Source organism: Hylaeus anthracinus, unplaced genomic scaffold (assembly GCF_026225885.1).
Source record: "Hylaeus anthracinus isolate JK02 unplaced genomic scaffold, UHH_iyHylAnth1.0_haploid 11989, whole genome shotgun sequence".
In the NCBI taxonomy this organism is placed as follows: Eukaryota; Metazoa; Arthropoda; class Insecta; order Hymenoptera; family Colletidae; genus Hylaeus; species Hylaeus anthracinus.
Genome location: NW_026534337.1, coordinates 15,114,119 through 15,141,521, shown reverse-complemented (window position 1 = coordinate 15,141,521; position 27,403 = coordinate 15,114,119). Strand labels below are relative to the sequence as shown.

The 27,403-nt window shown below is 48.0% G+C and overlaps 1 protein-coding gene across 3 annotated transcripts; it reads left to right on the top strand.

The window, feature by feature from the left end:
* The first annotated feature begins 1,891 nt into the window (after nucleotides 1-1,891).
* Nucleotides 1,892-24,635, top strand: LOC128887490 (LIM/homeobox protein Lhx1). 3 transcript variants are annotated; one of them, XM_054143459.1, is made up of 8 exons: nucleotides 1,892-2,925; nucleotides 7,377-7,569; nucleotides 17,289-17,521; nucleotides 20,302-20,502; nucleotides 21,570-21,811; nucleotides 22,189-22,474; nucleotides 22,754-22,942; nucleotides 23,603-24,635. In XM_054143459.1, the coding sequence occupies exons 2-8, from the start codon at nucleotides 7,397-7,399 to the stop codon at nucleotides 23,719-23,721; spliced, it is 1,443 nt and encodes a 480-aa protein (XP_053999434.1). In that variant the 5' UTR covers nucleotides 1,892-2,925; nucleotides 7,377-7,396; the 3' UTR covers nucleotides 23,722-24,635. The 3 variants fall into 3 exon arrangements, with proteins under 3 accessions (XP_053999434.1, XP_053999433.1, XP_053999432.1); XM_054143458.1 differs by having other exon boundaries at nucleotides 20,281-20,502; nucleotides 22,775-22,942; XM_054143457.1 differs by having other exon boundaries at nucleotides 20,281-20,502.
* The last annotated feature ends 2,768 nt before the right edge of the window (nucleotides 24,636-27,403 follow it).

Here is a 27,403-nt window from a genome sequence, read left to right as displayed (position 1 = left end):
CCAACAGTCTCCCTGTACCACAAAACGAATTCATGTTTCTCGATTAACGCGTTCTTTTTATTTATTTTTCCGAGCATGTGCGAGCCTCGAATAAATTTTTGTTTCCTCGTAAAGTCAGTCAGCTACTCACCCCACCCGTTCGAACCATTTGAACACGCTATAGGCGAAATATTTAGAGGTCAAGTAGAATCTGATTTGCGCATAGGCATCAATTCTTTCTTAATTAATTCTCGTACAGTTATTGCGTATTACCGCGTTTTATTGGCTCTTAACAGTTGGCGTGACACGATTTACTACTGGTCGAGTTGCGAATAAAACGTGCAAAGAATTCGAGCCTCGGGGATTCTCATGATTACGAAACTCCGAGTGTGTATCTGCCACCGTCGAAAAGATTTATGGAACAATAATAACGGGATGCATCGAATGGAAAAGTACTCCGATAACGATAATAACATGGGGATGAACTGCGAGTAGTCGTACGAATTTCAGCTCGTACCTCACCGCCACGGTAGCTTTTGGTAATTAATTTTTGGAATGACAAAAGAGATAGCGACCTGGGTCGTTGGTCTATGCGTGAAGGGGTACAGTTACGCGAAAGGAAGATAGAGAAGGATGGTACGGGACTATACTTACTCGGGGCGCCCCGTTACAAATTGACACATCTAAGTGGCGGTCGATTTTTCACAGGACCCTATAATAACCTTGACAGCTTTTCAGTAGTCTACGGTCGACCCTCGTAATAAGCTTAACCAGTCCACGATGTAATTTATAGAAGCCACTTGTTTACGGCTAATTATGGTGGCACGCGGGCAACCGTTAAATTTTTTTTGCACGTTACGCGTTTCGGAGTTCGGCGCCGGCTAGATTTTGTATAAGATTTAGGATATTATAAATCGATATAAATTGTTGAGAATCGAAGCCTACGAGAGCAAAAGAAAATCTAATCTTCCCAGCTCCTCGAAGTTTATACCTAGAATCCAAAACGTAACGGGGGAATTAACCAATCGTTCTCCATCCGTTTCGCGGAAACAACACTAATCGTCCATAGACTTACGATTCCCTTGGAACAACGTTGACGGTAGCCGGGTGGTTTAAGCTTAAGAAGAAAAAGTCGAACGGGACATCGGTCCCTAAAATCGTCGAACAATAGTGCGAAGAGGTCCTTAATCGATAGAAAGCAACGCGTCGCCTCGGTACACGCCTCCGTCACAAAACGAGCCTCGCGATAAGGTTATGTCTCGCGAGTCGAACAGAGGGCGCGTACGTCCACATGTACACATCGCGCACACAAGTATCGGTGTGCTATCGGCGAGGATAACGGAGCAAGAGAGAAAGGGGGAATCGAAGAACCACCGCGAGAAGGAAAAAGAGGGGGTGGGGAGGAGGCAAAAAGATGGAAAGGGAGCCGTAGTCGCGCGGTCGAGAGTGGGATTCGGCGAACGTAGCGGAAAAGGGCGAGGAGGGAGGAGGAATATTTCGCGAGCGTGAGAGGCGAAGATTCCCTGAAACCTGTGGCATTTCGCGAGGCACTCTTCCGTTCGGTATACGCCGAAGGGGGATCGATAGCGCGTCGGAGACGAGGAGAATCAGGCGGCCAGGCTATTTCGAGCAACAACACACGGCAGCAGAAGCAAGCGGAGAAGCAGTAGCAACGACAGAAGCGTTCCGTTCGCGACGAGAGATCCCGCAGCCATTCCACGGCCATGTCTGCGGCGCACGGGGTTGGCTACGCCCGAGCGGGCTCCCAGCGTCCAATCGGTGGGGAGCGCGGAAGGTCCCGCGCCGTGGTCGTGGCCAATGGGCGTAGCCCATTTCAGCGAGGCGCGCGACGTCTCGTCGTGGTAGAGGGGGGCCCTCGCGGCTGTCACAGGTGCAGCCAGTTGGCTGGCGAACTCGAGGCGAGCGTGCTCGGGAATCGCCGCGTTCCTCGCTCGTGTGTCGCTTATCGGAGCGCACAGTGTCGTCCCACGGGTTCTGGGTCGTCCTTCGTCGTCGACACTCGACTCTCGTGTCTCGATAAAACTCGGGGATCGCCCAAGTGCTCGTTACCAAAACGGTAAACTGGTACTCTCATTTTCCAGTACGCGATAAGAATTTTGACCTCCGAGTCGAAATCGGCAAGATCGAACGATCGAAGTCGCAAGGGTGAACACGAGGGGATCTTGATGCGTCCCGTCGCGTGGACGCGCACGTCGCGTCTGAGAGATCTGCCGCGATACCGGTCTCATCGCCGCCATGATCCACCGCGGAGTGTCTAGAATCCAGGAACGATCTTGAGATAAGGGGTCACGATGTGCCGACGGTACTGGCCTATCAGCTGAGAAACACGAGGTCGAGAAACGGTGCCGGGAGCATCGGGTACCCGGTGGTAGCTGGAATCCGAGTGATTAGTTAGAGTATCCTCGAAACACCTACGGGAGGGACCAGTGGGAAAGAAAGCGATTTTGGACAGCTCGCGAGAGGAGAACGGAGATAGAGAGAGGTCGAACATCGAGTGAAAGGAAACGTGTACAGAGGGAGACACAGAGGGAAAATAGATAGACAGATACAGAGAAAACAGGACTGAAATTGTCGAAATACCGAGTGCGTGGGAGACGAAAAAAACTGGCAGCCGACGGGGGGAAGTGTGAGAAGTGCAATTTAACGGCCGTTGGGATAACACCGCAGTAAAAGTGGGTGCACTGGGGCCCTCGGGACCGTTCGGCCGATACGGGCCCGTGGAAGGTGGGCCTGGTGGTGGTCCCGGGCCCGGCGAGAGAGTGGGGGCAGGGGTGGCCGCAGTCGCGGCTGGGGAAGTGGAGGGCTACGGGGGCGCCGGGGGCGGGGGAGGGGGCCCCGGGGGGGTTGGAACCCCCCGGATAAGGGTCGCGACCCTCGGCGGGCCTTGCTGCGCACCCCTGCCCGTCACACAAGCCTGTAACATAGGTAAGTGAACTATTCCGACACATTAATTAATCAATCCTTCTATTCCTTTCGTCGATTCACGATGCGACACCTAATCATTTATTTGTTAGCATACTAAGTCTATGTAAACGGTAAAACTGATTTCGGTCGTGCCAGTGAGTTAGTCGACACTGAAAGAATCAAGGGTTTTCCTTTCTCACGAAATTTTCCGCGGGGTGTCAGAGGAACGGTTTCTCGAAAACTTTTTTGCGTACGGTAAGAACCCCGTTCGTTCCTTTATCGTGATTGATCGTACTGTAATTTGGACGTCATAAGAATGCGTCTTCTTTTTTACACGGTGATGGATCGTCCCGCGGTACCGATCTAACGAGGATGAATTCGCCTCGGACAGGGTTGAACACGCGTCGAAATACGCGTCATTGCGCGTAACGAACTAGCGATCCGAGGAAATCGTCATCTTCGCGGATGCGCGAACCGCGGATCGGATTATCCACGCAGTCGATTATCCGACGTCTAGGCACTTGTAGCCTTTTTGCGTGGAAAGACGTACCCAGTGATCAGACGAGAACATATTACTCGAGTCTCGACGTTTATGCATGGCTTTCGTTAACGTCACACGGAGGAACCGATTTGTAATGTCTCGAATATAACGATTTCCACGACGAATGTTCAATGTATAAAGAGACGTTGTATAGGGGAATAGATTTGAATCTCTGAGGCAAGTTATGTCACGTTAAAATGTTTTCAATGGCGATAAGGAATATAACATCGACAAAACGACTTAATACGCTTATGCTAAATATGGAAAAGTCGAACTTACAACTGCAATCGTGGTGGAGAATCGTACCGACGGAAAGCTCACGCGGAATGCATTTAGGGTTACCTTACTTGAAACATAAAGAAAAATATACGTGACATTATTTGATGGAAAATAATGATGCAGATCCAGAAAGTTTATTCGTGCAACAAATGATAAATAAAAACGTCGTATAACGATTTATTCGCAACGTTTTTTATACTGTAATTTAAATTATAATTTCTGTCGGTCGAGTAACGTATATTTTTTTTTATTTGTTGTACGATATTCTCTTCCAGATAAGATTCTTGCTCATCTTTTGGTTTTATCACCTCGAAAACCGTACGGTTGGTAACCCCGCTCGTACGTTGTGCACCGATGCGCAATAATAAAAAAATTTTACTTGGTTCAACGTCTGCGTTTACGTGTCGTCATCGGCTGTAAATCGCCAGCAATTCCCCGCTTAACGTGTTTCGTTTATTCCCTCTTTTTTCCCCCCCGTTCTCGTTAATTAGCCCGATCAACCTCTAAAATTCTTAAAGCACCGAGAATTAAATCGCGCTCCTGGCATTTCATTAACGACGGTACATTCTTTGTTTTTATTCTTCGAAGACATCGACCGTGGCAACGTGGAAATTTAAACCGCGAAAGAGTTTTTAGGAAGCGTATGAACGTATCTCAAAGGGTGGCTCGAAGAAAAACATTGACAGTGAAGGTATCGGTTAATGTTTGACTTCGTGGGATACCCGCAGACCCAATCGTCTCGTATTGCTTATTCATCCCGTGGTCTTATTAATTACAGCGCGACAATGTTACATATTCTATACTTTCTTCTTCGTTACACACGAAATTGCAGACGACGTAAAAGCTTTAATTAAACCTTGGAATCTTCTGTGGTCTCTGTTTCGACTGACCCTAGAAGTAAAACTAGCTACCGGGATAGATAGAATACCGCACGCATGGCTTTTCAATTAGATTAAGATTAACGTTAATCGTTTCGACTCGATTTGAACGCTTTGTTGAATATCATTCTCCAATTTCGTACTTTTCCGTTATAATTGAAAGGGAATATTTTTGGAGGGAGGAGGGGGGGGGGAGGGAGGCGGACTAATTTCAAGCGTTGAATGCAAAGGGAATGAACATCGGCCCGCGCAATCGAATTTCCCACGTACAATTCTACGCGAAATTATATTTCACGAAATTGCGCTTTGTGAAATTTTCGAATCGTTATTAAGTCGGCAAAGTGGTTCCGGGCAAAGGGTGGCACTCGTCGCACACACTTTGCAGAAACGAATCGGATTAATCGAGCCGTTTTCGTCGGTCAGTCCAGGCATTCGTCTCGCGTAGACCTCGTCCTAATCTGGTTTGGGAGAGTTAAGAAAATCTTCCCTCCATTTCCCGGCGTCTTCTTCGCGTCCGTTTCACCCGTGAAAATGGCCAACTGTATTAGATTTCGGAAATGAAAGGTCAACCGCGTTAGGGAACGTATTTCTGATAACGTTATCTCCTCGGACCTGTCCCACCTCGGGTGGACTTTATAAACATGATTTTCATTGTATCGCGCTTTCCGTCATTCGTTGATGGGAACTTTGAAGAACGACAAAAACAGTAGCGGACGCATCGAGCACACTAGAATACAAGGATGAAAATATAATTAGAACAATGGCGGCTAAATATAGGACCATAAGTTGCTATTACAAGCAGATGGCCGTACATACTTTCGTCGGTATTAGTTCCCTCGTACGGGTTCATGATTGATAACTTCAACTTCATTGACTCTATTCGAAACACATGATACTTGCTTCAATTCTACCGTAATCGTGTCCAACGCGAATGCGTGCATTTTTTTTCCTTTTTCGAGAAACACGGAATATTCACTGTGAAGTCAATTTCGCTGTAGGAATTATACTCGTGAGTCGATTTCGCGTGGAACGATTTAAATCTTGAGGTAACTACGGGATGGTCGGGGTCGAGTTTCTCCTTTTTCTTCTCGCCCTCCCGCAGAACGGAGGGAGATGAGATGCGCAAGGTCAGACCTTAAGGGTGGGAGAAGGGTTGCTAGGTTGACAATCCTGCCAGCAGGGGAAGAACTCCGCCCATTGGCGGAAACCGCGAAAAAAAGAGAGGAGTGAACCCTAGAGGGTTCAGCAATGGCGAAAAAAGAAGTCAGAGGTCGGGTGAGAGACAGAGAGAAAAGAGCGACGCGTAGATGGTCGGCGGGAGGAAGACGGGAGCAAGAAAAGCGTACCAAAGGGCAAACTCGGCCACGAATGTTAATCGACAACCGACTATAATTACCGAAGCAGCTCGTCGAACGGTATCGAGCCCATTTCGTGAAAATGCACTCGCGAAATGGTCGATTATTGACAATCAATTAATGGAACAATCGACTTCCAAGTAGCATTTATTAAATTCGTTGGAACAAAATGCCAAGATTCTCCTTTAAACAGTCCAAATATCCCATGTATAAAATAGTTTGGGAAAAGTAGCGTCTTCTCGAGGATCGTTTACGATGAAATGCGCTCGCACGGAACACCAGGATTAAATTTAACTATATCACCGTTTGACAGGTGGAAGTTCTATTTGTTTTGAATCGTTCGAAAAAGCCGGCCCCATTTTTCCCGGGTTGATCGGGCCGCGGTTGCTTCGACACTAACAGCGGGGAAGTCGCATTGTTGTGCACTTTTACGCTCGCGCCTCGGTTTCTCTGTTCCGCATAGTTCGGTGGACTCCACGGTAATCAAACCGTTTGAATTACAAAAAGTTCCAGCACAATGCGTGTGTTCGTTATGCACGTGCTCCGCCACGGCCAAGCGCGGTCGAGATTTTTCTTTCAAATTGGAATCTGATTGTTAATCGAGAATGTTTCAAAGTGGTCGAGCACGTGTTCTGTTCTCTGTTTAACCGGGCTTCTAATTGTTCCGCCGATGAGCGTCGCGACGCTCGCTCGACTAATCACGCGTCCCCACCGAAGAATGGATAATTTAATCCTCGTGGCTTCCCTCGTGGTTCACGGTAAATTTAAATTAAAAGGCTAGCACTGCTGTTTGCGTGCTTTGAAAGCAAACACACAAACGGCTAGCAATACTGGCACGGCTTAACTCGTTCATTTACTTAAACGTCCTTGTTCGTTGTCCGAATCCTTTCCAGAAGTAAGTTATTCAACTGTTAAATTACTTGTACGCCTTACACTTTATATTTTGTTTCGTCGTTCAACGCGGTCGATAACACGAACAATTGCTTTTGTATGTATATTATAAACGCTTCGTGCCAGTCAGTGGGGATAATCGCAACGATGAAACGTTTGAAATTTGAAAATGCACGAGCGTCGGTTTTGTCTGTCAAACAAATATCTGGAATATTCGGTGTGGCAGAATTTTGTCGCGTTCCTCGCTCGCTTCTCGGCGCGATGACGTGCGAGCAGGGGCGCGTTTGAACGCGCAGAAAATTAAAACGCCTCGTCGAGTCGCGGGGGAGGGCGCGTTTCGTCTACCGCCTTCTCGACGTTTGCGCTTTAACCGATATTTTTCACCTGCGTGGGATTCGAAATGGGACGGAAACGCAAACTGGCACGAGGAAAATGGGACTAAACGGGCGGGCGGTTGTTTGTTATTAAAATTCGAACCTGATCCCGTTACCACTCGATTATTCACGAATGCTCTCTTTCTTTTCGCAGCAGGGAGACGCGGATTGGCGATGCTCCTGTCATGTGCAGGATGCGACAAACCAATTATGGATCAGTACCTGCTGAATGTTTTGGACCGAGCGTGGCACATCGAGTGCGTTCGCTGCTTCGATTGCAGAATCACGTTGCAGGACAAGTGCTTCTCCAGGGAGGCCAAACTTTTCTGCAGAGAGGACTTCTTCAGGTACTTGACGTTCTTTTCGTTATCCCGCGATTGTGCTACGAACTAGCATAGAAGGTCTCTAAATTTAAGCTTTGTAGCAAAACAGTCGAAGTGTTGCTAACGAGTAGCCAGGAATTCCGATTTCTGAAAACAGCTCTGTCCAAACAGTGGAGCGGATGTATTTCGCCATTTGAATCAATTGGGTTAACGTTTCTGGACTGTGAAACAGACTGAATCTAATTTCAGGGATGAAAACTTCCTTCCCATGTACACGCATAAAACGTCATTTCAACAAGTGATCCTCTAGCTATTCTGATAATTGTTCCACATATACCCGACCGGCTGTTTTGAGCTGTCAGTCTGACCCTTTCATTTCGGAACTAGTTAAAACCTGCAAACCAAATAAATTCAATTTATGAAAATATTTGAAACCTTAAATGGGGTGTGATCTAAAACAAAAGTATAAGTGGTATGACGTGTAGCGTAAAGAAAATATAAAAAAAAAATGCGAGAAAGAAAGAATTTCTATAGACCCAGTAACATTATATCGTACGAATTTCTTCTGAAACCGATTGCCTGTTCGACGGCGATCGGTACGGTTGAGGCTATTTCGATCGCGCCGGCAAAATCGTTAGTCACTTATTTGTACACGCAATTAGATTGGATTACAATCCTAGACGTCGCAGCATAAAAACAGTTCCACTCGAATAACTAAATCGGCATACTATTGGCGATTTATCGGAACAACTTGTACCGCTGTCTGTTTCGCTGTGGCTCGTTGACAGACAAAACTAGACGATAATTGATGGGTCGTTGTTTGACAAGCGGCGGTTACTATTTTTTCGCGTTTTTAAAACAGAAAGCACCTCTTATCTTCGCTAAGAATCGTTTCCCGGTGGCGTAATTAGATAAACTCGCGGCGACACACGGCATTAGTGCTACCAGTCAGTCAACACCAGGGGAAATCGAGACATTTACGATCGATGCATTAGCAGACAATCGCCGCGACATTTGTCGTTTGATGGATTTTTTTTCTTTTTCACCGTCGTGCAATGGACGAATGGAAAGGAGGCCTTGACATTTTCCACGGCGTTGTTTACGCTCGATAAGGTTCCGAGCAAAAATCTCTCGTTCCATCGCGCCGATTCTGTCGTGAAACGCTTTGCGGTATCGTCGGTGACACTTTACGGTCATCAGTCTGTCCCGCAGCGGGGGCACGCGGAAAACGTAAAGCTTCTTAAATTAAAATGAACGGTTACGATTTATGAGGAATCGGCGCTTTGCGTGATCCGCGAACTACCGAATCGATTTGTCGCCACTTCGCGACGCGTTTCTTGCGACGATCGCGCGAAAAAAATGGAAAAATTAAGTAGGCATTTATCACAGGGACCTGGTTCCCTGGCGCTACCCTTGACTTGAACTTTTTAGCATAAATCGTGCAAGAAACGGGACATTAATTAATGGAGCAACGTCGAGAGAAAAAAAAAGAGTCCAGCACACGGTGTGGCGCTTCACTGGAACCAGGACCACCGATCACGAATCGCATACCTTCAAAGACCCTGTATACTCCGATCAAAAAACGGAATAAAACATCAAACGGAACCAATCGAGGAACGATTGACTCTTATTTGCTTCTTGCGAATCACGGTGTCCACAAAAAGTCGGTGATCCTCGCTGGAAAACGTCGTTCGCATAGACCAGGTTAGAACATCGTTGCTCGACAAACTATGGGGCTCGTACCAAATATTTATAACGCGGAGAAGTCGATAGTCCAGGTTCGAAAAACCGCCAGCGGCGACTCGTTACGACCGCGTTGATCGAGTGTAACGGATAATTGCAGGCATGTGAAAGAAAGTAGAAAAAAAAATGGCGCGCGTAACCAGTTTCCAAGTTGTTTCCGGTCGTAGAGCGGAGAAGAAAGTATCATCGCGGTGCTTAGTTGTCGGGAATTTAAAAAAAAAAAAACAAAATAGGCTGAAATATTAGATGCACGAATAGATAGAGAGATCGTTATTAATTATCTGTTTTAAAGTTCACAATTTTCGATGTACATTGGACTTATTTCTTAGCTATTGCACTTTCTCCGCTTCTCTTTGCATTCTCTGTTCCCATTACTTTCATTTCTATTCAATGGGATGGCCTCGATGATAAACCACAGACGGGTGGTATTTAGAATTCATTCGTTTGTCTACTAATTTAACTTCGGCCACTTTCACGGTATTTTGAGAATATCACCATTCGTTTGCTGTGCGAAAGTCGCCGTTCTCTTTGAAAATTGAAATTGCCTTGTTTTAAAAAAAAAAAAGGAAAAAGTGAGTTTTGGCGAGCGTTTTGTAGTAAACGACCGTTGCGCCGCGGAGTCGTATCCGCTGAAACTTTTCGTTCTCGCTTTCGCGGGAAGTTCTCGTTGGTACAATAACCCAAATCGCGAGGGATCGTCGGGGGACCTTGACATTCGCGCAAGAAACCGACTCCTGGAGCGTGAAGATCGGCTACCAGAGGCTACGCTTCGTCCGCAACGTTCGCTTGGCGATTTCTACCGTGATTCTAGAGCCCGGTGGGGCAAAGAAGTCTGCGCGAAAAAGCAGCAGCGAGTCACTTAAATTAATTACGGCCACGGATCGAAGAAGAAGCTGAAAACGCGCGAACGTGTCTCGTCCCTTGGAGTTTCAAAGCTCTGGCTCAATTTTATCCCTGTTTTTTCTCGCATCATTTTTTCCCGAGCACAAAGCAAGCGACATTGTATCCGTTAACCAACGCGTAACGAACCGAAGACTACGAGTCCGTGTTGCGACGTCGTGATTAGGAAAAAATGTGTGACGAACGCAACGAACCAAGGAAGAACGAGCCTCGATATTCGTAGCGCGAGAAAAATTAGTAGGAGCGGAGAGAGAGCTACAATCTTGTTGATTCAACCCTTCGATGCACCGCGTTGCGCGTCTTTCACGTTCTGGTTCGATATTGATGGTTCAAATGCGGTGCAAACGATCAAAGAGTATTCACGCCATCCCCAAAGGGATAACCCTTGATCAAGCACGTTCGCGTTTACACATCGGTTCTTCGCGAATACAGTTTACCTCTCGCCTCGACGGAGCTACGTTTTTCTTTCGTGACTTCTGGAAGCGATGAACGATCCCCTTTGTAGCTAAGGCTCGTGAACAAGCGGAAAGTGGGGAGGATCTTTAAAGTGGGTCTCTTTGATACTTACACGAACGAGCGTATAACGAACGTGTTGTATACTTTACGAGCCACTTTGCATATCACTCCGTTGAAAAATTCATTAGACCGTTCTGTGAATTATAGTCGTCACCTCTCCCGTTACACAAATCGTGGAAATATTAGCAAGCATTAGGAAGCATTAGCAATGAAAGATGCTGTTCGTAATTGAAAAAATTTCCTATCTGGACTAAATTCTTCCATTTTTCCTAACGAATTTTGTTATCTTTACTTTTGACGACTTTTTCATATAAATACAACGGTCGTGGCGACCGTTCGGGCGAGACGAACGAACCGAAACTGTCCGTAGCGAAACGTTCCGTCGAAGTGGAAGAACCGCGGCAAGGGGCGGGTGGAATCGATTCCCACGACGCGACGAATCTATCGATGTCGTTTCTCGAGTCGGAACGAACAGCCCCGTGTCCCCTTCTTTCAGCGAATCGCTGTTGGGAATACTGTAACACCTCCGGGAGGTCCGAGGTATCGGTAGAAAGAGAACGGTACGCGCGGTTATGGTAACCGGCTCTACGAGTCGCAGCAAGGTCCTTAAAGGTCGATAATGGCCCGTGGGGGCCCCCCGAAAGGGTCCAAGGATCAAAAGGACCGATGTCCCCGTTTCGACGCCGCCTCGACTGCCGTTGGCTTGCGGTCGATGGCCCGTTCGGTGCGCGCACCCGTCCAAAATTATTACCTTAAAATACGGGCCGCGCCGTCGTCGAAATACGCCGATGAAAACATTAACTGGAGGGCCAGGGGGATGACTACGGTGTGCCACCATGACGCGAAGATGCGAGGCTAGCGAGTACGAGTCGAGAATAGAGTTAGGGGCACAGTCGTTCGTCAAACGCAGGGGTAGGAAAAATTGTCATCCAGATCAGCGCTTCTTAACCCCTTGCGATCTATATGCTCGATCGTTCTTCGACTCCCATAAACTGACGATTGGCGAAAAGTGAATCGGCGACTAGGATGGTCACTCTCGTGCGCTCAAAGTCTGGATCGTTATCGATAAATCCCAATTAATTGCAACGAGTTTCATCTAGCTTGTTTGGAGGTTCGAGGTGTGTCTGTCGCGAAGAATTCGAGTACCAACGGAGAAAACAAAGACTCGGTCCAGACGCGATGAACACGGCACGGAAATCAAAGCGAAACGATCGAAGGCAATCATAGATCGGCGAGGCTTTTCTCGGCGGGCTCGAAAGGGCGCCGACGAGGGTCCATTGTCCTTGCTTTCCACCCGCGGCGCTGGCCTCCTCGAGAGTAGACCCGTCGAAACTCGAACGTGGAAACATTATAAATGCGCCGTGACGCCCGCTACGAGCCGTAGGAGAAGTTTGTTGGGCGTGACGGGGCCGGCGCGGTCGTACAGACAGAGAAACGGGATACGAGAGAGCGAGAGAGCCACCGAGTTGTTTTCCTTCCAGGAAGGTTCGGCAATATTATGTATGTATCGCGATGCGTATATTCGTACGGGGAACGTTTTTGCCAACCACTGACTTTTGCGCCACGACACGGAGAGCTCGCTCCCATGTGCCGTAGGTCATACGTCGGTGTGTCCCTTCTTGGAGAATTCCTTTTTTTCGTTTAATTTATTGCCCATCTCTGGCGACAGGAACTGGCGCTAATTGCCAGGGGTGTCCCAGCAGCTGGAGTCTTCGAGTAACTTGGATTTTTATCGGAACTTGGTCGAGATACTGTGGAAGTTAGCCCTTCGGTCTTTAATGGCGCCAGTGCGGCGACGTGTGCAGTATTTATATACAACGATGGCAATTAAGTGGCACGCGTGCTAAACCCGACGCGAAATAAACATCGACGACATCTGGTTCGTTTTGACAGGTTGGTCAAGTTTGGTTTGTCATGTTTGTATAGATAACTGAAACGCTTTTTTCTATTAAGGGTATATATGCTAATTATGGGAATTAACAGGAACAAGAGTATATTTTTCTTACATCGATCGAAATGTATCATTTCCTGTCTCATTCAATGAACGTTAACATTTTTGTACTATGCAGAGGTGAAAAGTTGTCAAGATCCCACCGTTACCGATCAGACTCGTTAGTCAACTTGTCTCTGTCTTCGTAAAGCATTCGATCATGATACTGACGTATATCTGATTTACCCGAACATGAATACACCAGCGTATCGACCGATTCATATCGAATAAACGCTCATCCTTGATCTCGGTTAACCGAAATTTTGCCCAAGTTACGTTTGGCCGCCATCTGCCTTCTCGCCGCGATGTTCCCTACCCGCGAATCGATACACGGGGAAAGTGATAATAAACGAGCAGTGGATATCGAGAAAGTTCGACGAAGAATGAGGGCAAAGGCGAAAAGGAACGGTTCGAATTCGACCAAGTTCAGTCGTCGCTGTCGCGGCACCCAAGATTTTATGCGAACGGCGTTACGCGACCAGTCGGGAACATTAGCATAACTGTTATGAATCGTTTCGCAAGCATGCGTTCACCCCTTCGACCATAATCGTCGATATTTCACGAATTAATCGGCGCCCGCTCAAAACTCGTCTCGATAACCGACGAAAGAGACGCGGCTCGTTTCGACGCGAACGTGTAAGTTTAATTTTTATATTTCTTCTCGCATCTATTTGAAACTCGTGCGTACACTTCCCATTTGTTTAGCTAAAGATGTTGTATTTTCACCACGGGGAACGTTATTTCACTTTTAATATTCCGCAGAATTTCAAGATGGAATCGCGAGGAATAAAATAACAGGAATTGGGGAATTCTTGATTCCGGAGAAAGGAAAAACGTCGGGAAAACGCAACCACCGACCACGACGAACAGAATAGCGAATCGGTCGACTGCGGAAGCGAGCACTCCCGCTCGCGCCGCTAATTGGATTCCGTTAATTAGACTCCCGCCTTGCGAATAATATCACGGGTGTTTATTTCCTTTATCGGCGGGTCCGAGACGTCCGCGCATGTGCGCCGATGGCAGTTAACAGGGGAAGGCGAAGCAGGTGGCGGCGGTGGCGGTCGAGTGTTTACAGAGAAATAATGAATTGAACGGTAATTAAAGTTTCTGCAATAGGTCAAGGTGGACGTCGCGGGCGCCGCGAGTTGACCCCCGAGCCGAGTCATCGCTCCACCACGCGGTGTGGTATTTTAGCAATTCAGCGGGGCACGGCTCCCGCATCGCAAAGACACTAGGTTCTCGATTTTAGAGGTTTCTGAGACGAAAGTGAAAGAGAATCGAAGTAGAGTGAAATAGAGACGAAAGTGAAGCTGACCCTTTTCGGCACCCAAGATCGTTCAGCTCCATCGAGAATTAAAAACAGCTCGACGTTACCATGAATTTATTCGTGATAATTGCAATAGCGAAAAATGAGAAATAAATTGCAATTTCAGCAAAGTAATCGTCGAGTCGCTCGAGCAGGTGCCGTTTCCCTGAATCGATCGAAAAGCGAAGAAACGGGCGGCCGATACCGAAGGGAATAACGATCGCCGTCGCGACGGACAGGTTCAACGTGGAGAGAGACGCGAGTCGGGATCGTCTACGGGACCTCGTGGAACCAGCACGCACCGCACACATAAACTCCCAGGGTCCGTGGCAAATCGTGCCTCGGACCCACCCCCTTTTTTTTCCATTCGGGGCCGGCTGTCCTATATTTCTTGCTACACGGCCAGAATTCCTGTGTGCCTCTTTACGCTCTTCTCTTTAAGGGAGCCCGAAGTCCACACCCCCTTCTTCAGCCCTTCCTCCTCCCTCCTGGCCCCGTTCCCCGCGGCCGTCGTTTTCTCACACACGAAAAAGCACCACGTAAGCCTTTCTATTAATGATCTTTACGGCCAGCCTCCGTTTCCTTTTTTTTCCACGAGGAAGGAAGGAGCTGACGCGGCTGCTCCCTTAAAAAGAGAAAATAGCGTACACGGGGGCACGGACGCGCGTCCAGCGAAAATAAGGGGGACCCGCGAGGGGAACGTGATCGAGACGACGAACGGAGGCCCGTGGACGAGGACGTGGTGTTTGGTGACGTATGAATTCGTGGAAGTTGACTAATTGCTATAATTAATTAAATAATTCCTGTAATCGGGCCAGAGGGATTGGTACGCGGGATCGAAACGAGGTAGAGAGTAAGAGAGCGAACGAGCAACGGGTGGGGAGGAGAGAAAGGGAGGCCTGGCAGCGTAATGACCGCCGGTCAAGAAATATCTCCGGCTTCTGCTTCCGTGAGAAGATTGTTAGGAACTGCGTGTACCACTGCTAATTTGGACAGCTTGATGAATAGTTTGAAAAAGTGTGCCGGTTGATTATAGGATGCCCCGCGTAAGTACTAAGCGTAATAGTTATAGATGACCGTGTCGATCGATAAAGGGAATCCTCGGTAGTTTGTAGCATTCTTTTTCGCTTTCGTTCCCTTTGTTTCGACCTTCTTTTCTAAACAAACAAATCGTCTCGGACGATGGCTATCGTTGGCAGCTGAGAAGAACGCCTTCCGAGGGGAACGCTCCATTCGGATGACTCTCTCCACGGTGTCTATGCACCTGTGACGTTATGGACAGAATCGTTTGAACACGTCGATGACGACTCGTCGTTGAAAGGAAACGGATGCGAACTCGTTTCAGTGTCGAACTTTTCCTGTCTTCGACGCAGCTTTCGATTCCCCCCGACGAAGAATTCGCGACATAGGCGTAATGTGGGTCGCGGGTCAGGTTGGACGCATGTTTCCGTCGGCTGAACGCGATCGCAATAAAATAATAGCGACCTCGTGTCGCGAATCGGGTCACCCGAGACGAGCGAAATTTTATTCGAAGAATGGACGACGCGTTTCCTCGATTAGACGGCTCTTTGGTTTTCTAAAGAGTTACATAGGTCGTTCGTTTGATTGAAAAAGAAAGCTTTCTGTTTCTGGCACGTACCACGTGCCGTGCATCCCCCGCGCTCCTTGCACTTCCTTGCACCAACGGGACGGGTCACGCCTGGCCGCGTGCACAGGGAATTTGAATGCGCGACCAGGGACGTCAGAAGTGCAGCGCGAGAGGAAGCAGGCATCAATTGAGATATATTTACTTTCGAAAGGCAGCAGCCCTAAGGGACCGCGGTAATTCCTATAATTAATCGCGTGATTCCTGTAATTAAAGCGATCGGAATTGCTAGCTGGAAGTATATGGCTCCGATGCTTCCGTAATAATACAGCCGCGGGAGGATCGGATAGAGGAATCGTTTTGGTTAGATTTATTAGCACGCGCGAGCCGCGCACGGAGGAGCTGGACGCGTACGCAGATTTTTCTTTGGAAATTTAATAATCATCCATTCCGCCGTGATCGAAGAAGAAATCGTTTTCGGTACGATGTGGTGCAAAGTATCGCATCCTCAAATTTGACGGAACTTTTACAAGTTTTACGAATGGTCGAAAAATCAGTTTGACAGCGACTGGTTCCCAATGGCCCCTTTCTGTCAGTCTAGAGTGACTGCGCTACGAGCACATCCTCCTAAGACGCGATTAGATGTTGCAATTGGTTTCTACACGTAGGAATGCTTGCATATTTAGTGCAACACTCGATCCCTCGCTTGTGCAATCTCCGCGGAGCTCGTCGTGGCATTCCAGAAACGAATTTCTTTGAAGCGACTCATCTCTAACTCCGATTCAATTATCTCCATCGGTTCCCTAGGGAATGGGAGCACTTTACGACAAAGCGAGCGATACGGCGAAGGAAAAGAAGAACCTTCGAAATTAACAAGTGAGACGCAGCCAGGAGAATATCGAACGGTCCGCGATAGCCAGTAACCGCGAGGCGCACCGTTACACCACCGAAGGGTTTTAACTTTTTATGCTCTATTGGGACGTTAAAGTCCCATCTCTTTAAAAGCGCTGTATTTCTTTTATCGACGTTTGCGAGACGCACGGCTTAATGACAGCACTTGTAAGTTCCGAGGCCAATAAACGTCGTCGTCGTACAACATTGACTTTCCTTTTCGTCCCGTCCGCGAGGAGTCGACAGCCGACGCGTACCCACGTCTTCGCGATCGTTTCGAGCGTCGGCGGTGTAAGAACCGCTGTCTATGTTGTTGCAAAACTTTCTCGGCGCATCGGTTTGAAGGAATCGCCTTATACTGAATAAAATTTCGTAACTCGAAAGCTTTCGACGTATCCTCCTTGTAAACCTCAACGTCTCGACGAGCCCTGCTTTAAAATTTATTTTCCTCCGTCGAAAAAATATATAGCGTCGACCTGATCCCGCTCAGTCAAACGCGATAAAGTTCTGTAATAACGTTGCCGGCTCGTTTCCAACTTGTCGAGCCGTAGCACGTCGTGCAGGCGCGATTGGTTACGCAACACCGAGAGAAAGAAACGCGAGGCGCTCTCGAGAAGCAGGAATTCAGGAGGCGCGGAACTCTTGGCGGGAAAACCACTCGGCGCGATTAATCACTAGGCGCTCGAAAGCCCCCGTGGAGACCCCTCACGCTCGTTATACCAGCCTTTCGGCGCTGCCGCGGATAAATTTAAAAACTCTGTCTATGGCTGGCCGTTTCACCTTGTTCACGGGTTGTTGTTGGTCGGTTCCAGGCGATACGGCACGAAGTGCGGCGGTTGCCTCCAAGGGATAAGCCCTCAGGATCTCGTGAGGAAGGCGAGGGACAAGGTTTTCCATCTGAATTGCTTCACCTGCCTGGTGTGTCGGAAGCAGATGAGCACGGGAGAGGAGCTCTACGTCCTGGACGACAACAAATTCGTCTGCAAGCAGGACTACCTGTCGGGCAAGCCGCTGCCGGACACGCATCACGTGCACGGTCATCATGGTGAGTTAACAAGTGTCATTGTCCCTTGTTATCCATCGCGGGGAAAGGACGGTGAGAGAAAGGGATAATCGTCGTTCGCGTCTCGTTCGTTCCAATTGGATTTGGAGAACCCAACTTTTACCGATCGCGATTATTCGATAGGTAGGTTACGTGGAATTTAACTCTTCACCGAATACTGTTCTCGTATATGCTGTTTTCATAGGGAACGAAGTCTCTGTAAGAATAACCTTGCGGGTACCGTGACTTACCGTCTGTTTTCGGTACTAATTATAATAATTCGTCATCCGTGTCTCGAATTGGATTTGGAGGAAGACAACTTTTGCTCTTAAAACGACATCGAATGCAGTTCAATGCCGAGATTGCGTGAACCTCAACCCTCTGGAAACATTCTAAAATAACATATGATTTCGTATGCATATACATACATCCACGTTGAAAAAAAAAAAATACCATGTCTTCTAAGAAAAACAAACCCCAAACGTCGGGATTTTTCATTGTTTCGATGGCGGAGGGACGACGGCGGGGAATTTGGACGGCTAGGAGATTCGGGGGATCACAGTTCAACGCGTTCGACGCCCGAGATTTCACGGAGTCAGGATCGTTCTAAAAAAGAGGGGTCTGGGGGGGTGGTGGGTTTTTCACGGGGGTTTTACCCCCGGTCGAACGACAAGCTGTGAAAACATGGTGCGTGTACCAGCACCCGTCCGCCACTAGTCGACAGAGATACGCAACGAAGGAGTGGAAAATACGTGGGAGAGAGAGAGAGAGAGAGAGGGGAGGGGGGGAGGCAGCTCGGTTTCACGAGGGCCTCGCTCGTGTGTAAGCCGTGAAACGAAAACCGAAAGGTCGTTAGGCAGGGGCGAACCTTTTGTCGCTTCGATGCCGACGTCGAAACCGCAAAACGTCCGACAACTCGTTTCTTTTTCGTTTTCTCCTTGAAGAGGGGAGGGTAGGAGCCTTCGTCTTCGAGAAGCGAGGTCCACGCGCGTCAGACCATCTCGGACTGGACGAAGGCGTCATAATCGTTCTGATGTCTCGATGGCTGGACCTCGCGATTATCTTTGGAAGGAGAAGCTTGCTTTGTCGGGAGACCGTCGGAACCATCGCGATTCGATATTAGTGGTTGGTCTTCGAATGCTCGTACGAATATAAACATTACGATTTATGCGGACCACTACCGATCATTTGTTTAAAAAAGGAACTTGTTCGATGACACAGAAATATCAATCTTCGCAGCCGTCCACGATAATGTCCTTAACGTTCCGTGGTCGGTTTACCCCATCGATCATTGCAATTCGAACGGAGTCCCATTGAGGAAACGCTCGTCTAAACCGCGACCTTTTTCTACTCGGTATCACCGTCGTAATCAACGTGTTTCGAGACCCTCCGTAAAGCTAACTGTAATGCCGGTGAAACGTCAATATCGTTTCCCAAGATGACACGACTCGCACCCGGAAACTTATTGCGGTTCCAACTGTGTTTCTGAAGACGTTCGAAGGGAACATCGTCCGTCTCTTACGCAAAGCATGCACCAGAAGACGACGATTACTCGTTTCGACGATCAGGCATCCTGACATCTGGTTATTTCGCCATGTTTTCGACATTAATCCCTGTCAAAACAAGTAATGGGTACGGCCGCGTCACTTTGGTGGCTCCAAAAAGGATTAACATTTAGAAATTTCTTTCCGGCGATATAAAATATCTGATACAAAAGTGCAGTACATAATTTAAACGTACATATTCCGAGCAATATTTTTGCCAAATCGCATGAGAAAATGTTAACGAATGAACAGGAATTTTAAATGACGCGAGAAACGAAAAGTACATAAACTTAACCTACATACTAACTTTAAATGTGTACACCGCTTAAGGTGGCTGTACGGAACACTTGCTTGATTGACATAAGCATGTACGATCCGAGTCATCTATTAATCTCTATCAACGAGCCGTCATTTGTCAGTTGTCGAATTTACCGGTGATCGTCAGCGGTGCACGCGAAAAGCGCAGCAATTACGCGCAACGTCGATTCATCAGGGCCATTTATCGATTACTTTTCGCACCTTTTATCGCTGAACACGCGGTATCACGGTAAAAAAATCCGTCGTTGCAGTCCATAATCGGAATTTTTAAAAATCGAATCCGTGGATCGCGGGCGACACCGTCGGGAGCATGCTCAAAGGTGACATTTAATTGCAGCCACGTTTAATAACTAATTTCCCATGGAGCATCCAGAAATTTACTAGTAAATTATGTTCCCGTGAATGAAACGGAGATTCGGTATTTTGTTCATCTGGATTCGACGTAATTTTTCTACGAAGACATTTTTTGACTACATTGCACGAGTAATTCTCAGCAACGATTGTAACTTTACTCGATGTCGTCCATGTTGCTGGGGTCCCTATTCAGGATTAAGCGTGTCTCGTTTCGCGATGTATTGCGAGTTTGCCGTCGGTAGGCATGAAATTCGTTCCTTTCCCCGCGTGTCGAGCATGCGAAAAAACATAAATCTTGTTAACCGCGCGTCAGAGATGAGCAGAATTTTATCATTGTCCAAAGAAACATTTGCTCGTCTCTGCTTACAACTTCGAAGCGCAGCTCGTTCATTTTTCTCGCGAATGGTCGCGAGAACAATGGCGAAATTCGATTAGATAATAATGTGCACGGATCATTGAACGGAAAAGTGACTGGCGCCTTTTTCCAAAACGATGATTCGATGATTGATGTGATTAAAACGCACGGTTCGAATCGTTCACGAGCAGAATCGTCCAACCTTTCGGCAGGAGGAGACTCGTTGATGGGTTCGGGATCGGAAGACGAGGACGAGGACGGTAGTGCTCATCATCATCACAGTGGTGTCGGGGGTTCTCACCTGGGGCCTCACAATTTGGGCCCGGCTGGTCCTGGCGACCAAACGGTTGGGCACGCCGGCGATCTACCTCTTGGAAGTGACCCTTGCAAGCAAGAAGACTCGGAGGATCAAGGTATGTGTCTTGAGTTTTGTTTCCTGAGAACCCATTTTGGTTTCATATTTTCTTGCTATGGTTAAACTCGTAAGTGTAGAGATAACTCTGTCGGGCTATCCACTCTATTTCTGGGATTGTACAGCTCGACTATTGTAGAGGTGTATCAGAGAGCATTGTTCGCTCGATGACAAACTGAATTTGGTCGATCAACTGAGACCAGCTAACGACTTAATCGTGCTCGGTCGAGCCCTTCCGTGGAGCCCTCGAGCGAGGGAGGAAACTCGTCGACTTGACCTGGAGCGTCGTTACGAATTACCAAGCGCGTCAGGTCTTCCATGGGCCATTATTCGTTTCTGCTCTTTTATCGCGAGCGCAACAATGACCCCTCACTTTTACCTCTCTCGAGGTACGCTATACACTCGGTAGAACCATCTCCTGCGACCAGTGGGAGAGGAAAGAGGGGTGTCCTCGCGAAGGGTGGCCCCTGTAGTGCGGTGTGACACTGTCCAAACATTTTCTTTGTCCCGTGGTTAAGACCTCCCCGGGTATATAGATTATCGTGAAGAGTTGGGGCCCTATTCTGCGCGTGTCTATGCGTGTGCGTGCATGCACAGGCAGACACATACACACGGTATAGAGTGTAGCTTTCAACCGAAGAGCAGCCACGGGTAATCCGATGGGGGTTTCGCATCGCTTCCGGGGGATTGGCTCCGATTGTTGTTACCTCGATCCGGCCGATCAAGATTCCGAGATATGTATATTATCCGCGCGTACATGTATATGTTATTAGGAACGCGTTCGCCGAAAAAATGCGATTGTTTGCTCAGCCGATGACTCTCGTTGTCGCTGGAAATCCCCTTACGAGCACGATGGAAGGAGGAACGTGTAAATAATTCGATATCTCGACATCGAACTCTTGGTCCCTTGGTCTTGGAAGTTTTTGAGAAAGAAATCTCAAGAAGGTGGATGAAATAAGACTGAATCGTAAAGTACTCGAGGATTCGAGTACGGCGAGCCGTTTATCGAACGCTTATACTCGTCGTTCCATTCGCGGGGTTAAACAGCTTTGTTTGGGTTGCTCAAAGGTTCCCTGGACGGAGATCCCGAGACGAGGGATAGCCAAACGGAGAACAAAAGTCCTGATGGCGGCGCTGGCGGTGGTAGCGGCGACGGCGGTGCCGGCTCGAAGAGGCGAGGACCGAGAACGACCATAAAGGCGAAACAGTTGGAGATTCTGAAGTCGGCATTTTCGTCGACACCGAAACCCACCAGGCACATCAGGGAACAGTTGGCGAAAGAGACTGGCTTGCCCATGAGAGTGATACAGGTTCATATTATTCACTTGTTTCTCTAAGCTCGCGTCGCGTGGTTAACGGGACGCGCGTAACTTCAAAGAAAATACGATTCATTTCGTCAAGTTGAAACGCACTTTTACGAACTCTTTAGTTCCCTATTCCAACTATTATCTCGAGTACTCTGCACTCGTCGTCGTTCCAACGACCAGACTTTCCTCGCACCTACGCGCAATATTCTTTTTTTAACGACGAGTCGTAAATCCCGGCGCTACTTGGCGCCCTTTTTCCCGTCCACAATGTTCGCGGCAAAAAGTGAGCGAAACTTGAACGTGAAACAGCAAGTTAGAGGGTAATCCCTTTCAGGCGGGTGAATTCAATGAAAGCAGTGGATCGTATCCGTTTTGCGCAGGTCTGGTTTCAAAACAAGAGGAGCAAGGAGCGTAGGTTAAAACAACTGACGTCGATGGGCAGGAGCCCGTTCTTCGGCGGTTCCAGAAAAATGAGGGGCTTCCCTCTGAACCTGAATCCCGGTGCTCTGGGCGGCGAGGACGGACCGCCGCCTGGTTTCCCGTATTTCGGCGCGGAGAAGTTCGAATTCGGTTACGGCGGGCCCGTGGCGTTTCATCACGAATACTTCGGTGCTCATCCGCCCCCTCATCCGCACGGACCGCCCTTCAGTGGACCGGGCAATCCTGGTGAGTTCTGGAATTCCATCTGAACACGATTCCGAGGGAAAATAATATTCGAATATTCCATGCCGTGCAACTTTGCGCGAGAAGAAGCGTTTCGAACTTGGAGATGGTTAGATCTTCGACGGCGGTTCCTGAAATCCGTTCGCAATCGCGGCTAACTGAAATCGAGTCTGTCGGGTTCCCATCGCGACTGTAATAAACATCGTAGCGGGTGGATAGGTCGCGATAATTATGACAGCCGGGTTCGGAGATAGCAAGCCGGATACGATCCTCCCTGAATAGTACGTAATCTGTTTCTGACAGGTTTGGACCCTGCGAGTTTAGCGGGTATGGCAGCCGCAGTGGCGGTGGCAGGGGAATATCCACCTCCGGGTGCGGGAGGCGGCCCTCCGGAATTTCTCACGGGCCCTCCTGGACAGGGGCCCCCTGCACCTCCTGGCGGTAGCCCCGGCGAGTTCCTAGCACCTTCAGGTACGACCAGATCCTTTTGAAAGGCTATATTTATCTACGAATACAGAATCTATTTTCGTGGGAAATGTTTCTTTTTGTTTCTCTCGTGACCCGGTTATGTTTGCCAATCGTCGAAGATACGGTCGTTCATCGACGAGAGGCGTTGAGGAAAAAGGAACATTTGTCTGTTTTAAGAGATCGATGTCAATGCGTTCGTTACGAGCATGGAGTGAGTCCATCTTCTTTTGTTTTGAAATGGAGAAGGTTTTAGCCTTTGATTAAGTTACAAATGATGCACCCGACATATTTTACCGGTGTTACGTGTCCGAGATCATCCCTTGCGGATTAACGCCATTTTTATACTGCATGTCTCATATTTTTTTTTTTTTTGACAACTGAACTTAAGTCGACGCGCTCATAAAGGAATATTGCCTCGACATTTAGATTTTTTTACAGACAAAATCGACAAGTTTTTTAAGCTCTGCTCGCGAAAACGTGTTCTTTTTTTTTTTTGATGGACTTTCGCCATTTTCGTAACGACCGACTCGAATATCAACATCCTGTAGCTCGAAGTAGACCGTCCGCGAATGAAACGCTTTGATTGTTTTGTGCCTTCGTATCCCACGTTTCTCGGTAGATCGATGCGAACGGAACCGATTCGATGGGTTTGATATTTCTCAGGTGGAGCACAGGGTAATCCCAGTGCCGGTGGGAATGGTGGCGGTCCAGGTGGCGGCGGCGGCGGCGGGGGTGGGTTCCTGGAGCCGCACCAGATGCAGAGCGAAGGGCTGGCCTGGTAGTACGAGTTTTAATTAACGTTCCGTTCGAGTTTCGTTGCTTTCCGTCGGCCTAAGCGAAAAATCGAGCGATTTCGAGAAAAAAATCGAGCTGCTCGCGGATCCGATGGGGAGGCCTTCCGACTCTGTTCCGGTTCTCGCGTGGCTTTTGCCAGTGGCGAGAAGGTAGAAGTCGTCGCGACGCCAGGTTGACCTTGCATCTTGTACCGTTCGGTTTTTGTAAGATATACGTACGATAAGACGCTCGACCGTTAAACTTCGTTTCCGTCACGGTTATCGTTGTCGTTGTCGACATTATTATCTTTATCATTATATTTGATTATTATTGTGGTCGTCGGTGAACGCCGACGGTGCTATTTTATTATTATTATTACGTGAAAACGATTAAATATTATTATTAATATTATTGTGTATAAAATTTCGAATGTCCTATCGTGTAATATTATACCCTCCCTGTTGATTACTTTTCGACGTTACTTTTAAGGAACACCCTGTAGATATCTGCTGTTATACACTCGATGATTCGTACACACGAACACACGCGACATGCGAGAGACACACGTGCATGTACGGTATGATACACGCTGTAACAGTTACACACACATATTATATATACACGTTCAGACAAGGAACACACGCGTAATTCTACACTTAAAGACGCTGTACTAATTATCATTAAAGTATAAATATAAATAGGAATGTGTAACCCGTAACTGTTAAGGCGGCGATCGATGTAAATAAAAATTGTCTTTTTGCGGAAAGCGCGCGAGCGAACGTTAAGTGGAATGGGGGGCTCTGTCACCGAATTAAGTCTTGTAATTGTAATTGCAACGCGAACACCAAGCGAGGGAAAGAGGGACACGCCGCCCGCGATGCATAATGATTATAAATATTATTATAATAAACCACCTCGTATTTCCGTATACGTACAGTTAGTTGTGTGCATTTTTTTTCACCCGAGCAAAGGTTGCTAACCCTCTCGTCCTTTTATTTCGTTAAAGGTTTAACCTGTGCCCGACGATCACCGAAAAATTCCTAGAGTTCATCGAAAGGGTAAGTTCACGTTCGAAGCAGACTATATACACAGTATCATAGTTGTCTATCGAGGGTTGCGAGTACTACCTGCGCGTTGCGGATCGTGCGGCTAGGCGTGAATGACAAGTGTCTGGAACAGAGAGGAAGAGATCGAGTGGATGGTATAACTGGAGTTCGGTAATCCAGCAACAATATCGGCGGCATATCGAGCCCAGTGCGCGTCGAAACGTGTACTCGAAATGTACAAGATCTCAGCTGTACAAAGTCACGTGGCGCAGGAAGGTGTTGAAGTTATCGAGGCGAGAGTTAATTTAATTTTAACGCTGAGAAACTATTGCGTAAGTAATGCTTTCGAAAGTAATCAAACCTCCGTCATAGAATCGCGGTGTCGACTATTCGTTTCCAATAACCGAAACCAAAGGAACCCCACAGGTTTGCTCCGAGTCCCGACACGTTTCGTCCCCGCCGAAATCTCGGTTTCCATCGCCGTCCCCAACGGGCCAAACACCTGAGACGATGCGACGAGAGTCGAATCTTTTCGGCCCCTAAATCGTCGTCCGCAAACGCATCTGCGCCTTGGGGGTGGTTGCCGTGCCCCAACGTCGTTAGCGAGTGCAACGTCGTTTTCCACGAGGAAAGGGAAGGGAGATTCGTTTTCCTGGACATCTGGTGAATTCGATTTTGATGTGTTTCTGCCCTCCGGGGGTTGCTCGAGTTCTTCGGGGCTCTGGAGCCGCCGTTCCTGTATCCCTGACAGTCCCGCTGGGGACAGAAACGATGCTTGGCTACATCCCCCTTGCGTGTGTTTCGCGTACAAGCCTGTGTACATACACGCCGTCGACCCTCCGCAAATGTCCCTCCCTTCGGTACGTATGCCACGCAACTCGCGTGGCCCGTTGTTACAGTTTACTGTCCCATACTCTCAGGCACTCGTGTATTTTTCAGCGACACGAAAACGTGCCAAGCGAAACGCATATCGTTGCTTGTCTTCCCGACGCTCTGTTTTCGAACACAGTCAAGCCATGGACCAGGCGTGATATTTAAATTTTACCAACATACTTTTTTATCTTTAAGGAAACAGGAGACACGACTTGCCCTAGTTGCGCGAGGCACGCTGAATAGAAATATGTAGCACAAGAAACATCGCGATCTTTCAGACGTCGATTTTTGTGAAACATTCCACAAATGTTCACTGGCTCAGAAATGTACCTATTCACTCCTGTAAAACTCCGCGTTTCGTCAAAATTGACGTCTGGCGTCGGTTCCTCTTTAAAATCTTTTCATCGCCCCACCACCCCACCCCCGATCGTTGCCGCGTCCTCGCGGGAGTTTATCGTGGAATTTAACTGGATCGAGTGCCAGGCTCGATACAGCGTGTGTGTACATTGTAACGACGATTCGCAGGGCGAAGGGCGTCAGCGTAGCGTGTAATGCGTGTCGTGCAGGATCTCTTGCAGAAGATCCGTCGGGAGATTCGACAGATGCGTGCCCGCCTCCGCGCTCCAGGAACTACCGCGGGGGTCCCGCGGGAGTCTTGCAGAGACAAACCGTCCCAGCGGGTACCGTATTCACCCTATCCTATCATTTTTTTTTTTTTTTTCTAACCCTCCCGTCAACGCAAGGTGAAGGACATTCTTGCTCGTCGCGATCGTCCCACAAATACTTGTCGATACTTTTAATCGTGTAACCGTGTTCCGTTGAGCGTTACTTAAAAAATATCCGACGCACCGCTTCGTACTGGGTGCGAGGCGATTCAGGAGAGATTGGACGGGATCAATTATTCATGAGCATTAAATTTTTGGAAAGAACGAGGCCACGCTTCCGAGCAGGCCACGGAGAGGCTGGACAGACAGGGGGGGCTGCAGCGTGTCACAGTCGAAAGCGCTTCGAACGCTCACGTGTCTGAGCACGTGTCAGGAAACAAGCCCCTGTCGCGCAAACCCTTCGTTCTTCTTCCGTCATTATGCAAGGAGGCCTTACAAATCACGCCCTGCTTACCGTGCACGTTTCGACCCTACCGATCGTCGCTGGCACGAATTAACCTACCAAAGCTCGGAAACTAATTGGAATTAACCCTCGCCGTTGCCGTTTGATTGCCACTATTTTCTCGGGAAACCGCCTTCGGCGTCGCGTTACGTCGGCCTCTTTCCGCTATACTTTCCTTCGAACGACTTTCAAAATTTCCGATCGACCACGCTCCGAGCGATTATACCATTCACGTTTACGACCACTTGATCGGCAATCATTTGATTTCGAGTAAATCAGGATTAAGATAAACGCACTGGTCGTGGACACGCTTAAAGCCTTTTTCTTTGAAAGAACTATCGTATTTCCTCTGACGTAAGATACGCAGAAAATATAATACGTGTATTTCGTCTAAGTAACATATGCATTTAAATACGTGAAATATACATGTACTATGTATGCAGTACCGATGCTTGAACGTTTCTCATCAGCGACTCGAGCTAATGAAAATGTAACTATTCCGAATAACGTCACGTTTGGATTTACTATCATGGACAGAACCTCATCGATCCATCGCAATTACTGAACAATAATCACGTTGCATGGCTCTGTGGAGGGATATTTTATAACGGTATGTATATACAAGGATATGTTCGTATGCGATTGTGCGTATCAATTTTGTTCT

Coding starts and splice junctions, on each gene's coding strand:
- LOC128887490 (XM_054143457.1), top strand. CDS start 7,397: ATGCTCCTGTCATGTGCAGGATGCGACAAACCAATTATGGATCAGTAC. Junction 17,522..20,280: donor TCACGTGCACGGTCATCATG/GTGAGTTAACAA, acceptor GTTCACGAGCAG/AATCGTCCAACCTTTCGGCA. Junction 22,475..22,753: donor CAGTGGACCGGGCAATCCTG/GTGAGTTCTGGA, acceptor CTCCCTGAATAG/TACGTAATCTGTTTCTGACA.